This window comes from Boleophthalmus pectinirostris, unplaced genomic scaffold (genome assembly GCF_026225935.1).
Source record: "Boleophthalmus pectinirostris isolate CB_2022bp ecotype Guang Dong unplaced genomic scaffold, ASM2622593v1 HiC_scaffold_3, whole genome shotgun sequence".
Classification (NCBI taxonomy): Eukaryota; Metazoa; Chordata; class Actinopteri; order Gobiiformes; family Gobiidae; genus Boleophthalmus; species Boleophthalmus pectinirostris.
Window position 1 is genome coordinate 17,366,043 of NW_026571299.1, and position 15,449 is coordinate 17,381,491.

The following is a 15,449-nucleotide window of genomic DNA, read 5'->3' on the forward strand; positions in this document are numbered from 1 at the left end:
AAGGGAAAAGAGAGCGTAAAATGGGCAGAGAGAAAGAAAAAGAGGGAGGAGAAAGAGACAGAGAAAGATACAGAGAGATAGAGAAGGAGAGAGAAATAGGGAGAGCATGAGAGAGAGGAACAGAGAGAAGGAGGAAGACAACAACAAAGATAGAGAGAGAGAGGAAGGGAGAGAAAGAGACAGAGAAAGACAGAGAGAGGAAGAAACAAGGACATAGAGAAAGAAAGAGACTGTGAAAGAGAGACAGAAAGAGTAAGAGAGAGGCAAAGAGAGAGGGAGAGAAAGAAACAGTGAGAGAGGGAGAGAAAGAGGGAGAAAGAGAAAGCAAACGAGTGACAGAGGGACAAAGAGGGAGAGAAAGAAACGGCGAAATAGAGAGAGAGAGAGAGAGAAAGAAACAGTGACAGAGAGAGAGAGAGTGGAAGAGAAAGAGACAGCAAAAGAGCAAGATGCAGAGAGAAAGAGGGAGAGAAAAAAATTGCAAAAGAGAGAGAGAGAAAGAAACAGTGAAAGAAAGAGAGAGAGTGGAAGAGAAAGAGAGAGAGAAAGAGACAGTAAAACAGGGAGAGACAAAGAGAGAGAGAGGAAGAGAAAGAGAAGGGGAGAGAAAAAAACAGTGAACTCAAGAGAAAGAAAAAGAGAGAGAGTGAAACAGAAAGAGAGGGAAAAAGAGAAAGCAAAAAAGCAATAGAGAGAGAGAAAGAGAGAGAAGAAGAGAAAGAGACAGCAAAAGAGAGAGAGAGAGAGAAAGAGAGCGAGAATGAGAATGAGAGGGAGAAAGAGACAGAGAAAGAGGAGTGGAGTAGAAGTAGGTCATGTCTCTCCATAAACACGGTTTCTAAAATAATATACCCATCCAGTGGAAGTAATGCCAAACAAGTGAGCGAATGTGGAGCTCATGTAATATTTACAAAGCACTAATACATGGATGGTGGGCCTGTTTCTGCGCGGGCCCCTCCCCTCTGCAAAAACTGGGGGTTCTAGCGCAGTTTTCCATACGCCATTTGAATTTCAGAGGAATGCGCTGATATATCTGGCAGGAAAATGGTAAATGATGGTAAAAATGTACTTGTTATCATTGCACATTCATATACAGTCAATGCAGTACAGTGTTGTTTATTGCAGGTAAAATTAGGTATGCAACGATACAGCTTTATCAGTTCTGATACTATAGCTTTAAGTACTCAAGAGACTCAAAACAGCATTTATTTCCTATATAAATAGATCCAAATGTGTTATGTAGCTGTTATTTATCCCTGAAGTAACAAAAGTACAAAATTGTATAAATAAAAGTTCAAACATTCTGAGATTTTCTGGGCCAAATCATAAATAGTCTAATAGTCTTATGACATCTGTTTATACTATATAAGCAACCAGGACATCGACTAAACTGATATTTGGAAGCTGATATCTGATAGTGCAAATCTTTTCAGTCGCTAATATCCCATACAGTATTTTCATTTTAAGTAACATTGTGAAAAGTTATGAAAAGTTATAATACATTTTTGATAAGGCGGATCTAATCACACCAAGCGAAATTATTCTTTCAGGCGCAGCAGTGGTGAAGAGGCCAGAGTGCTCACCCACCAACAAAGAGGTTGGTGGTTCGATTCCAACTCTGGCCTGTGCATGCTGTCATTGTGTCCTTGGGCAAGACACATCTTTAAATGTGTAAGAGAATAATAATGGTTGAGACTGGGAGAGCCACAGTGTTTCCCTGCATGTTTATATTATACTGAGACTATGGTGGCACATATGGAGACACAACTTTATTTAAGAACATTTTTGGAGTTTAAATGTCACTTATTTCCTCCACTGATCAAAAAAGCACTGATGTCAAATTAAATATACAGTCGTCCCTCACTATAATGCGGTTCACATTTCACGGCCTTGCTGTTTTGCAGAATTTTTTTAGCGCAATTTTGTATTTTTTTTGTATGTTTTTTTTTTTTTTTTTAGGGACTGTAGACCATTGTCAATCAGTCTCCTCCATGCCGTGTCTCTATTACAGTACAGAATGCGTTACTAAATTTAAATAAATGTTCGATCTCTAGCAGTGTGATTTTGAAGTGCTGTATGTTTGCAAGTTTTCTCCCTGACAAAATCCACAACGTCGACGAAACGTTTTGCACCGACAAAGGTTCCTGCGCTCACACCCAGAAGGCAGAGGAAGATGTCATAATCGCACAAAAAGTTGGACTTCTGGACACGCTGAAGGAAGGTAGAAGTTACGCAGCTGTAGCGCATTAAGAAATAAATTAATCTTCCGCTACATAAAGAAGGAGAAAAACAACGTAAGGACGACAGCAGCAATACATTTTAAGAAGGATGCAAAAGGATTGTAACTGTCCTGTCTGAGGAAAGTGTATAAAGTGTGTGGTGAGGGATTTTTACTATCCAGGCTGGCACCACCTAGTACCTCCACCTTCAGGAGGTACTTTCAACTTCATTTCTCTCCAGCAACTAGGTCAGGAATCAAAATACACTAGACGGTTTGCAAAGACCTCGGAAGTGCGAGTTTGGGCACCAGCCAATCAGCGAAGAGCCGTACATTCAATGTTGTCAGCAGTTTCCGAGATCGAGGATTTAAAGTCGGAACAAAGAGAATATATGGTGAATTTCATCAAGGGGAAAAATGTTATTGCCCTTCTTCCTATGGGATTTGGGAAAAGCTAAATATACCAGTTAGCCCCATTAGAGGTGCATTACATATGTCACGACCAAATAGCAGTGATTGATTAATTTTAAAAAGTACCCGCCTACCGTCAAGTGAACGAATTCTAACACTGGGAGGTCAGATGGTTTCTATGAAGTGAAACTGGCTGATGAATAAAGCTAGGGTTTTAGAGCCTTAAAACATATATAATAACTGTAAAAAATAAAGCTGACTACTTCACGGATTTCACCTATTGCGATTTATTTTTAGAACGTAACCCCCACGATAAACGAGGACCACTGTAGTTAGTGTCAGGTATAGTTTTGATAATAGAAGTTCTTATACATTGGCCTGTTTGATGGAGTTTCCTCATACGTTTGTTCCATTTCAGCAGTGCAGACTTGTGCTGAAATCCACAGAGTTGGGACACGTTGTGAGACCAGAACTGTGAAGAATCAGCCTTTAAAGAGTGACCCAGTGTGGGCTTATGTGGCCAATGGCACAGATTAACAGTCTCATTTCTATCAAAAGTACAAAAGTATAAAGTAAGTAGAGAGCGGTGGGTGTGTATGGGGGGTAGGGGAAAATGGGAATTTCCAGAGCAATGACGTCTTGATTGCAGACACATTACGCAATCATAAGTCAATTCTGCATTATGAGTCTCGTTTAACCACACCACAGAAGACCAGAAATTTCCAATTGCAGATTTTGGAATAGATGTCTTAACCATCACATATTTTGTTGCTCCTGATGCATCGATCTGAGTTTCTGCTAAGATCTGCAAATCTGATTAAATTATAAACTCATGATAGATTCTTGTCTCATCTGTCACTGAATTTTGCAAATCAAATATTACAGCAGCATCAAGCTAAAAATGAGAGACTGTGATTAATACTAATATGGGATGTCATTAAAGTTTAAAGGGCCCATATTATTCCGTTTTCTGATCTATGTTATAATGTTATTTCCTCATCACAAACATACCAGGAGTTGTGTTTTGTTTCAGTCACACATTTTTAACACACAAACCCTGCATATTTAGGCTGAGTTCTTCTCTCAAACTGAAAAAATCTCTGTTCCACCTTGTGATGTCATGTGATAAAACAGGAAGTGCTCCACTCCATACACCTTTACTTCACTCATTTGGATAATTTTAGCCCTGGAATAGACGATCTCTACTAAACTAAATGTAAAAACTATTTGTGAACTTAAAAAACTGCCACTTCATGACATCACAATGTGGAGCAGAGCATTTTGAGTGTTGGAGATGTACACAGACAAATAATAAAGGGTTAATCAAACATGTGTAAATGAAACAAAGCACAATTCCAGGTGTGTTTTTAACAAGGTAACAACATTATAACTTGGCTTAAAAATTGAAAACGTTTGACTAATATAGGACTGTGGATCAATAATTTGCACAATCAGGCAAATATGTTTTATTTTTTTCACCTTGACCTTTAATAACAAACACGGCTACGATTATATTTAACTTCTAATTGATGTTTTGGCTTTGCTTTGTTTACAATTAACCAGTTAGCTAAAAAAGTCCATCCAATTACGCTACAGAGTTTTTCACAGACAACAAACGCCTGCATAAGCTCTGAGGTGAGCCATGTCAAGATAAACAAACAAAACATATTAAACAGGGAAATTAGCACTTTGCATAATATTAGTATTCCGCCAAAATATAACTTTCAAAAATGACATTAATTAGTATTACAATCTGCTCCAACCTCCTATCTTTGTCTATGTACAATGCAAGCTTTTTATTTGTCACACTTCTGAATTAATAGACAGTGGCTTAGATATTCACTACAGAATAGCGCTCATACAATATTAATACAGCACCAAAATATGGAAGCTAACCCCCCTCCGCTCCCATACTCCATCTCTTTCCCAAGTAATTGACTATGCAATACTTCCAAATCAGCTCAGAGGGAGCGAGACAAAAGCAGAAGGGGTAGGGGGAGAGGAGAGGGACAAAAGACAGGAATAGACAGGGTCCTAAAGTGCCTGTGTCAAGTGTGCGCTGTACAGCAGATTCTGAGCCCGTTCTCCATGTATCACTGTCAGCCCAGAGACACTCAAACAACAACAAACAGGAGCAAGGGGACCCAAGGCACACAAAGGTTCACGTATATATATATATTCTCTCACACAACTTAAAATGATGGGAACAAACTTGATACTAATGAAGCAGTAGAGTGAAAAAATAGAAGTAACATTAAACATATCTATCTCTTTGGCAATAAGCGTGTTGATTAAAAGGGAGAGTCTGGAATTTTGGACATAGCACCTCATTTTCTAGTTAGCCAGAGTGTTGGAGACTTGTGGAGACACTTTTTAAAATATTCCCTCCAGTCCTTGTATTCGCAGAGGTCGCTGATGCTAGGCTAGTGCATATCAATGGCCATAGTTAGCCTGCTGCTAAAAACAGTTTTACCCACTCCACAAAGCACCCAGAACAAATCTATTATTGCACCAGACTGTCGATGTGAATGTCTGTGTTGATAGAATAATTTTTGAAGTAAAACCAACTTTGCATTTGAAGGATTTATGTCTGAGCAGCAGCGAGTTGTACTTCCTGATAGAAAGCTTAGCAGTGGCAGACTGATATATGAGAAAATAGTCCCTCAACATGCGAAGATTCATGTGATGCAAGGTTAGTTTTATTCCAAACATTATTCTATCAACACAGACATTTACATCGACAGTCTGGCATAATAATAGATTTGCTTTGGGTGTTTTGTGGAGTGGGTTTTTAGTGTTTACTGTTTTAGTGGCAGGCTAACTAGGGCCATTGACATGCGCTAGCCTAGCACTAGCGACCTCTACAAATACAAGGACTGCATGGAATATTTTAAAAAGTGTCTCCACACATCTCCAAAACTCTGGTTAACTAGGAAATGAGGTCCTATGTCCAAAATTCCAGACTCTCCCTTTAAAGCACTGTACCAGATTTTTACTGTCTTAAAATTTGTAAACAGAACTAATTCATTCATTTCCAACAGTTTTGCAGTGGCCCAAATTAATACCTCACGTACCAAATGCATTCTGGGCATCTATGTTGTTAAAACTAACAACAACTAGCATGCTAACAGTGCATTTCCTGTTTTGCAGAACAATAAAACGTCTTACAATTAGCTGCAGACAGGAGATATTGCCTTGTCTTTGCAAATCAGATAAGAAGAGGGGGTTGTGCTCATTGTTTTTCAATGCATTATTAAAGCAATAAAATAAAGGTGACTAAATGCTACATATAGCAGATATGTTTAATGCCATACTGTGGAACATTCCCAACAAAGCCAATCTGTGTTGAGCTAAAGGTAAACTTGAAAACTACCGCTTCATGACATTACAAAGTGGATCAAGCATTTTGAGCTTTAGAAATGTAGACTGATTAATATATATTTTTTTAAATTACTCAAACATGTGAATGAAACAAAACTCAACTCCGGGTATGTTTCTGAGGAGGTAACAACATTATAACATGACTCAAAGCTCACAAGAGTCAACAACATTTAATCCTAAACTAGAACAAAATACAATATAAAATCTGTAACTACACCAGAGCCTTAACAGCTACACAAAATGAACAATGTTTGACTGGCTCGCGCACATTCAAACCGACTTTTGTACCACTTTCACAGCAATAACCCATCCACTAACCTTACATCAAACGCCCAAACGCCATGCACTCACTCCACACCGTCTCTAATACATCAGCAATTGCCTGCAAAAAGGGGTCACACGGGTCACAACCTTGGCACGGCACAATTAAAAAAAATGAACCGTGCGCATTTCGAACCATAATAGACGCACAGAGAGGAAATATGGGAAAAGGTTGCGGGGGCAGGAGGGGGAAGGGGGAGGGTTGTGGTCGGAGGTGGAGGAGGGCAGTGCACCTTGACAGGAAATAGGTGAAGACAGAACACTGGAGTGAGGTTAGCCTAGCAGGTAGAGTGGGGCCTGGAGCGGAAGTGCCCAACCCGACTTGTAACTGAAGATATAGAAGTGCTGCTGGATGGTGAAAGATAGAGAACAAGAAGGAGGGAGGGAGGAGGGGAAGGAGGAGGTGTTTGTGACTGCGCAATATACAAAATTTATATTGAAGTTTGAGTTATTGTAATTACAAAGACAATAGAAATGCTTTCAGAAAGTAAAACATTATAGTAATTTTATAGAAAAGTCATGTTGTACCAGTAGTTTTGATGTTCTCAGATCAATTCATATTTCAGTCTTGTCTCAAATAAAGGCACTGTATCTAATTTTTGCTGTCCTGGCTTCAAAATTGGAAAAACACAAACAGTTCATTTCAAAAGGTTTGTCCAAAGTTATTTCTCACTTACCTTATTTATTCCGAGCATCCTAATTATTACTAGAAGACAGAGCGGAGTTTTTTAGTCATGCAAACAACAGCACACTTCCTGATTTTCACTTTCTAATTAGATACATACAGGAAACAGCTCATTTTTACATTTAGATTTTGCCCCGGTACACAGAAAAACACTTTAAAGAGGAGGTATTTAACTTCTACTGTATTCTCTATTAACGTCTAACACGTAACATATTTACACCACCATTTTAGCTGTCATTGTTTTGAAAATGCTATAATCGTCTAATACAATGCATTAACATGTTTTACACGTTCTACTTCTGTTGATGACACTCTGAGTGCCCCCTCTCCGTGCACTCACTCCCCCTTCAGAGCGCTATCATAACACGATCAGCGTGCATGCCGCAAATGAAACTACCGCACATTGCATTAGGTTTGTCAGGTTTGTTTAGTTGTTGTGTACAGTTTTGTGTCATGTTTTTGTATATTTATGGAGAATTGTCATAAACTGAGCAGCAAATAAAGCCAAGGAGCAGTGTTGGGAGTAACGCGTTATAAAAGTAAATAATTACTATAATGCATTGCTTTTTTCTGTAACGCAATAATGTAAGACATTACAGGGAAAAAACAATAGTAATATTTTACTCGGTACAAATATTCAGTAACGTGCATTACATTGCTTTTTTTTTTTACCTGGATTGAAGTGGTGGGTTTTATTCATACAAATTTGCTAAAATCACCACGATATCAGCAGTGGTGAAACGCCGGAGACGTGCCCGCATAGACCCTATTCCACAGGCTCGGGGTTCTCTCAGGGGCGGTCCTAGATTCCAAGTTCGAGTCCAAGATTAGTCCTGGTTTGGTCCTGGTTTAGACCTGGTTCAGTCCTGGTTTAGTCCTCGGTTCCATCCTGGTTCAGTTCTGGTTCAGTTCTGGTTTAGTTCTGGTTTAATCCTGGTTCAGTTCTGGTTTAGTCCTGGTTCAGTCCGGGTTCAGCTCTGGTTCAGTTTTGGTTCAGTCCTGGTTTAGTCCTGATTCAGTCCTCCTGGTTCAGTACTCGGTTCAGTCTTAGTTTTGTCCTGGTTCAGTCCATATACGGCGCAAAAGTTCAGCACCTTCTTATAGTTATTTTGGGGAGAGTAACTTAAAAGTAATGCAATAGTAATGTAATGCCTTACATTTTAAATGGAATAATATTGTAATGTAACGAATTACTCTGAAATGACAGTAATAAGTAATAAATAACGCATTACAGTTTTAAAGTAACTTGCCCAAGAGTGCCAGGGAGAGATCACTAAATTGATGACATCTAAAACCTTTTCAGACAAGTTTTTGATAAGGGAACAACATTATAATTTGACAGAAAGCTCCCTGTTGTTTACAATTTGCAAATACTTCAGAGAAATCACTTTTTTTTTTCTTTACTCCAAAAGTGTGCAGTCCTAAAGGAAGTACTGGGTGAGGAAAAGGAAAGGGAGGAAGGGGGTGGAGAAGGAGGGACCTTGGACTAGTTGTAGCACCTTGACACCCCCTCTCGCTGCAGCCCCTGATAAGTGTGATGGAAAAAGGCCTGGTTTGCTCCTGCATGTTAAGTGGTGTATAGTCTCTTCCCTGTATGCAGCCCAGAGCTCCAGCACACTCCCATACTGAGGCTGTGTGCAGCGAGAGACAGCGCAACACAGGAAACTGCAGCTATTTTAATGTGTTTTAATATAAGGGAAGTGGTTGCTTTAATCTGTGATGTAAAGAGCTTTGCAGCAACTTTCATGATTAAAATTTGTGATATGAATATGTGTATTGGCTAAGGCTGATATGGATTGTACTAGAAAAATTACAATTTCTTTAGATAAGAATAGAACTGAACATAAGAAAAACAGATTATTTATTTATTTATTTATTTATTTATTGGTTTCGGTGGCTTTCAGATGATATCATAACTTTCAAAAGTTCAATAATATTTAGTTCAGATGAGGGTCAGCTAAAATGAAGTAGTTAATTGTGTAACTTTTCTGGTGGAGGGTCCATCAAATGCTTTTCGCTATGAAGATGTTATTGCTTTGTCTGGATTTTTTCACAGTGTGGTATTAAACCTTTCTATCTTCATGGAGACCAAACCAGGCCAAGTTACAGGTCAGATCTGTGGAGAGGCAGCCCTGCTCCCAGTCAGAATGGCTGCTTTTCTTGGTATTTTTCAGCTTTAAAACCACCTGTAATTGAATAAATGTAACGTAGAGCTGTTTAATGTCATACTGTGGAACATTTCAGATAGATCAGTGACATATCCATAGAAACTCACACTCCAACAGGCTCCTACAGCTCTGCTCAAACACTGAGAGATACAGGATTGCATTCATACCATACTCCATACAACTGTACAACAACTCACATTTATGTAACAGATAATACTCCCTACAACTGTACAACAACTCATGTCCTGTCAATCATCATATTATTGTTACACTTGTATAAAGCTGTGATTTTATATTTTATTACTTATCTTTCTATTTTATTTTTATGTGTACATTTACATTTAAATAATTATGTTTTATTTGACACCTGTCTCTTGCTATCTTTTGGCTGCTTATTTAGAATTTATTATTAACATTTACATTTTTGCTCTTTGTTATTAGATTTATTGGGATGTGTGAGCTACTGTGTCCAAATAATTTCCCTTATGGATTAATAAAGTTTGTCTAAGTCTAAGTGTAAACAAGCAGGTGATGGACCCACAACCAAAAAGTTACATAGTGCACCTTTACAATATAGATTTTAGTTGAAATATAGCAACATTTGTGAATAAACCTTTGACATATTTCAAGAGAATACAATACTGTGGTTTATACGGAAAAATCAGCTCTGGGCATATGACATCCTCACATTTTAGAATCTGAAAATCACCCAAAACTGAAAATAGGCACTAAGATTAAAGATAAATGCACAGAATTCTGATAACATTTCCCAACTCTTATTAAATCGGAATCGGAATAAGTTTCAGAATTTGCCGACTAGGAACTTGCTTTGGTGATACGGTACAACATAAAGCGCACCATTAGAAAATCTTGATCTCAAACCTCATGTATACTTTATAGAAAGCCTCCACATTATAGTACAGAAGGATAATACTGCTAGCATGGACCCTCACAAAGAAGAGCTTTGAACAGCACAGCAGGAGGTAATCTGGCCTGTGAGACAATCTTATCGCTTTGGCAGAGATTCTCCAATATGCACATCTTGAATACGTCCTTTGAAAAAAAAAAAAAAAAATCTTATTGGCATGTAAGAAGTCAGTATGCACAACTAGTAAGACATTTTCTGGCCAGTCAAGACTATGTGCTTTTATACTTTACAAATAGTCTGGAATCGAGTCTTGTCTTTGAGTGTTCAGATGGGTGTGATTGACAGGTGGGATAACTAATCAAAGAAACACGCTTGGTTTGAGCAAAAGCAAACACGGCTGCTTAAAGATAGTAAAGAAAGCACACATTTATAATGAGGACAGAAAAATAGCTGAATTGGTAAAATAATTTAGCTCTTAAAGGTTCTATATTACACAAAATTGACTTTTATGAACTTTAAATCATGTTATAATGTTGTTACGTCATCAGAAACATAACTGAAGTTGTGTTTATTTTATTCACCCATGTTTGAGTAACGATTTTATTAGTCTGTCTACTTCTCCAAAGCTAAAAATTCTCTGTTCCACCTTGTGATGTCATGAAGAGGTGGTTTTCATGTTAACTTTTACCTTTTGTTCAGTAGAGATTGGCAATTCCAGGTCTGAAATTATCTAAATGATGCTGGTGAAGATGAAGTTTAAAAACAGTGGAGCACGTCCTGTATTACCACATCACATCACAAGGTGAAACAGAGTTTTATAGATTGAGAGAAGAACTCAGACTAAATATGCAGGATTTGTGTGTTAAACATGTGTGAATGAAACAAAACACAACTCCAGGTATGTTTGTGATAAGAAAGATCATAACATAGATCAGAAAATAGAGTAATATGGGCCCTTTAATGATATAAAGATATTCTCATAGACATTTTCCACATTTGAGAAACATGGGCAACAACTTCCAAAAGTGTGTGACGGTGGTTTGACTTGGATTCAGACAGAATGTAGGAAGGATAGGCTTGCCAGACTAGTAAGATACCACTGATTTCTATTAAAAGGTGAAGACTTATGTTCTCGGTTTGTGTTTCCTTCTAAAACTATTTAGGACAAGTGTGAGAATTCAGTGCAATGTAAGCTTTAATTAAAAAGTGTGAACAAACAATATTATAGCGTTCCTCTCTCCCTGTGCCTCAGCCCTGGAGCGGACAATTCAAAACGCACATAAAAAGGGAGACATAAGAAATTCAATTCTCTCCTCTCATCATTGTTCTTTCATTTCCCCCCTTTGTTACATAAACGCATAAAGGCAAAGGCAGGCAAGATTCTAATTATGATTTTTCACAATGCTAAAAGATTTCTCCTTTTTTAAATTAAAATATGAAAGGCAGGTTTGACAAACAAAGTACTCTTCCAGCACTTTGTCAAAGTCAAAGTAAGAGTGCCGCGCCGCTTAACTTCAATAAAAATCATCTTTTTTTAAGCACTTTGGGAACAATTATAAGGAAACAGGAAATGTACTTTGATTTCCTGGTACATCTGTTTTATCACAGAACAGACATAAAATACTACTCAGACCTTCAGATTCACTAGCAAGTCCCTGCCTGCTTCACTGAACATACAGTTTATTGATACTTTGTAGTGACATTACGTTGAAGGTGTTCTATATGCATCGCTATAGTGGCATGTTTCTGCAGTGACACAACACGCATCAGCAAATATTGTTTTAAGGTAAAAAACTGATTTAAACAGCACATTTTCAGGAGCCTGTGATCAATACAAGTGTCCAGGGTTCTGTTTAGGTGATCCATTTTCAACAAAATGTGAGAGTGACTGACTGACCAGATTGATACAGATTGTGTTAAAACAAAGCTCAGATTAAAATCTAATTTAAGTAATAGCTTTGTTATGCTTTGTTTACTGTTGTGCTGTACCACAAAAGGGACACAGACAGACATTTGAGTTTGACGTCATGGATTCACAGCTCTTCTCTTATTGGCCGGAGCGCAGTCTACAACTTCGTTTTTGCAAGCCGTCTAGTGTATTACAATTCCTGACCTAGATGCTGGAGCGAAATGAAATTGAGCGGTGGCACTAGGTGGCGCCAGCCTGGCTAAGCATCACACCCCGAGGGAATGTTAATGACATCAGTTGAAAAGTATCAATATGCAATACTACCACAAGTATTTCAGAATGATGAAAAACAGTAACGAGGCGACAGTAGCTCCATTGGTTGAGCGTTTGTCCACTGATCCACAGGGTGGCAGTTTGAATCCCGCACCCTACATAAACATCATCGGTTGAGTGGGCAGATCCACGTTGTGTCCTTGGGCAAGACGCTTAACCCACCTCACCCCGAGTGTCTGCGTACACTGGCATATGAATGGGGTGAGTGGGTCCCTGTTGTATCTTAGGGGTGGAAAAGCGGTATATAAAAATGTGACCATTTACAATAACAGTTGCCATAGCGATTACCAACTTTTAGAAAAAGTCCTCAAAATGTTGCATATAACACAAAGCTGAAACCCATGAATTGGTAAATGGTCACATTTTTCTATAGCGCTTTTCCACCTTCAAGGCACTCAAAGCGCTTTACAACAAGGAACCAATCACCCATTCACACGCACATTCATACACCAGTGTACGCAGACACTGTGGGCAAGGTGGGTTAAGTGTCTTACCCAAGGACACAACAGCAGCATTAATCTGTGGGAGCTGGAATCACACCAGCCAACCTGTGGGTCAGTGGATCTGACCACTCAACCTGTGATGTTTATGTCGAGAGCTGGATTCAAACCGCCAACCTTTAGATCAGTGGGCGAATGCTCTACCAACTGAGCTACTGCCGCCCGAATTGCACTGATATATACTACACGTTTTGATAAATCCTTCTTCTTAAGTCACAGCTGTCCTGGGACAGACTGATGGAAGTGTGAATACTATTCTGCACCACCATCTGTCATCATGAGGGGGGTGTTCTATATGTATCTCTATTGTTGTGTTCACTATCATACTGCTGGGCATTTCAAAGCAATAGCATTTCCATGGATACAAGCAAGTGGCAGATCTTAAACAGAAAAGTTACACACCTTTAAGTACAGTTACTTTTTATGTGAAGACAGTCTAACCTTCTAACAACAGAAAAGGCCACGCTGCTGTGGTGTGTGGTTACTGTACATAATGTGATAATTAGACACGGGTGAGGGAGTTTGCATGGGTGAAGGTGCGATGCCCTTACCCCAGTAGAGGGCAGTCTCTTGCCGTCAGGGTTCGGGCGCATGGGCAGGGAGCTGTAGAGTCGCACGCCTCTCTCTGCTGCTGTGGCGTATCTGTTCTGTAAGCACACACAGGAGAGTGGAGAGAGAGGGAGGGTGAGAAGAGACACAAGTTTGCAGCAAGTTTCAAAAGTTACATTCACCCAGTATTTCAATTCTAATGGTAAATGTATCACGAGAGCTTCAGGCTACAACACAATCTGGTTGGATACATGAATAAAATGCACAAAGAATCTGAATTGTAAACTAAATAAGATGTAAAACAAGTTGTATGGTCTATTTGTAATCATAAATGAGAAGTACTATATCCACTCTGTTTTTAAATTCCACTCACCTTCATTAAAATAATTTTGAACAAAAGGTAAAAGGTTTTGAGGTATGTTCTGTCCGTTGCCATTGTTGGTATCTTTAATTTTCCTTACCATTGTTGATATCTTTATGTATTATTGCAATTACAGTTAAGTTACCAAACTACAACAGTGACTCTTTGTAAATAGTTTATATAGTTTAATGTAAAATATCTGAAAAATTTGTAAAGCAAGCTCTTGTAATCTCGTGTTAGATTAAATAAATTTTCTTCTTCCCACTCCTTTTTGGGGCCAATTTTTTAAATTTTTTGTTGTTGTTATTTCTGCTATGATTTCATTAATGTTATATGTTCCATCGTAAAAGAATGTACATTTCTTACTTGCCCAAAATAAATACATAAATCAAAAGTTTGTAAGGCTTTTAACTTAAAAACTACAACTCCATGACATCACAAGGTGGAACAGAGAATTTTAGCCTTTGTAGATGCACAGACCAATAATAAAAGATTACTTAACCTTGCGTAAATGAAACAAAACACAACTCCAGGTATGTTTTTGATGAGCTCACAAGAGTCAATTGTACACAGAGCATGTATTTTTACTTTCCGTTATATAAGTTGGCATTATTATGTTTTAGTACATCCTCTTATTGTACATTGTTAACTTAGACCTGTGTTATCAATGAACCAATTCCCTTGTACAGCTGCATATAAAAATAGCTCCATTGTTGCCCCTGTTTTGTTTACCGTGTTGTTAGTGCGATACACTTTCCCAGAGTGAGACGGCGTGTGCATCAGCTGCCATGTTGGATCACATCTCCTCGCGGTGATGTAGCACACATAATAAATAACTGGATGAGGTCGGCTAGGCTACGCTAATGGAGCGAACCCTCTGCGTTCATTGGCCTAGCTTGTAGAGCGCCTGCACTTTTCCTTTACAGTACATGCCTGATTATTACTACTACATACACCTAAGAAGCTCTTCCAACCTGCTTTGAAACTGTTAGAGCTGGACTGTGTTGGGAACTGAATACATACTTATACTTATTTTGTGTACTTTGGTACTCTTTGATTTGGTTGTATTCAGAATGCAGTTACTTTTCTAAAATCTAAAGGATATATGGCAGTATGTGATGACACAGAAGGCTTCAAACTGCTTATAATTAATGAGAAAAATGGAAAACACAGCTCTCTTGGTGACTGCATGTGTGAATTTTTCCTTCTCCAGTTAGTGACAGGGAATGCAAAACAAACGGTGAAACAAATATGAAGCTGTTTTGAGCCTGTATTTTAAGAATTCAGATTACAGTACTCTGATTGGAACATGTATCAGAATATGTTACAAAATGCATTCTAAAGATCCTATATTACAGAAAATTGACTCTTGTGAGCTTTAAGCCACATTATAATGTTGTTACCTCCTCAAAAACGTGCCTGGAGTTGTGTTTTGTTTCATTCACATGTTTGAGTAACCCTTTATTATTAGTTTGTCAACATCTTCAAAGCTCAAAATGCTCTGTTCCACCTTGTGATGTCATGTAGGTTTCAAGTTAACAGCTAAATTTTACGTTTTGTTCAGTAGAGATTGGCAATTCCAGAGCTGAAATTCTCCTGATGGTTCTAGTGAAGGTGTATGGAGTTTAAAAACACAGTAGAGCCTCTAGTTCCACATGACATCACAAGGTGGAACTCATCTTAAATATGCCAGATTTGTGTGTTAAACATGTGTGAATGAAATAAAACACAAGCTCACTTATGTT

The 15,449-nt window shown here is 38.4% G+C and overlaps 1 protein-coding gene across 4 annotated transcripts in view; it reads right to left on the reverse strand.

Annotated features, from left to right (window-relative positions):
• The window catches only part of tox2 (TOX high mobility group box family member 2), a 256,805-nt gene that overhangs the window by 121,322 nt on the left and 120,034 nt on the right, over positions 1–15,449 (reverse strand). For all 4 annotated transcript variants that reach the window (XM_055160671.1, XM_055160672.1, XM_055160673.1 and 1 more), the window contains one exon: positions 13,346–13,441. In XM_055160671.1, the coding sequence (XP_055016646.1) occupies positions 13,346–13,441 (96 nt within the window). The remainder of the gene's footprint in view (positions 1–13,345; positions 13,442–15,449) is intronic.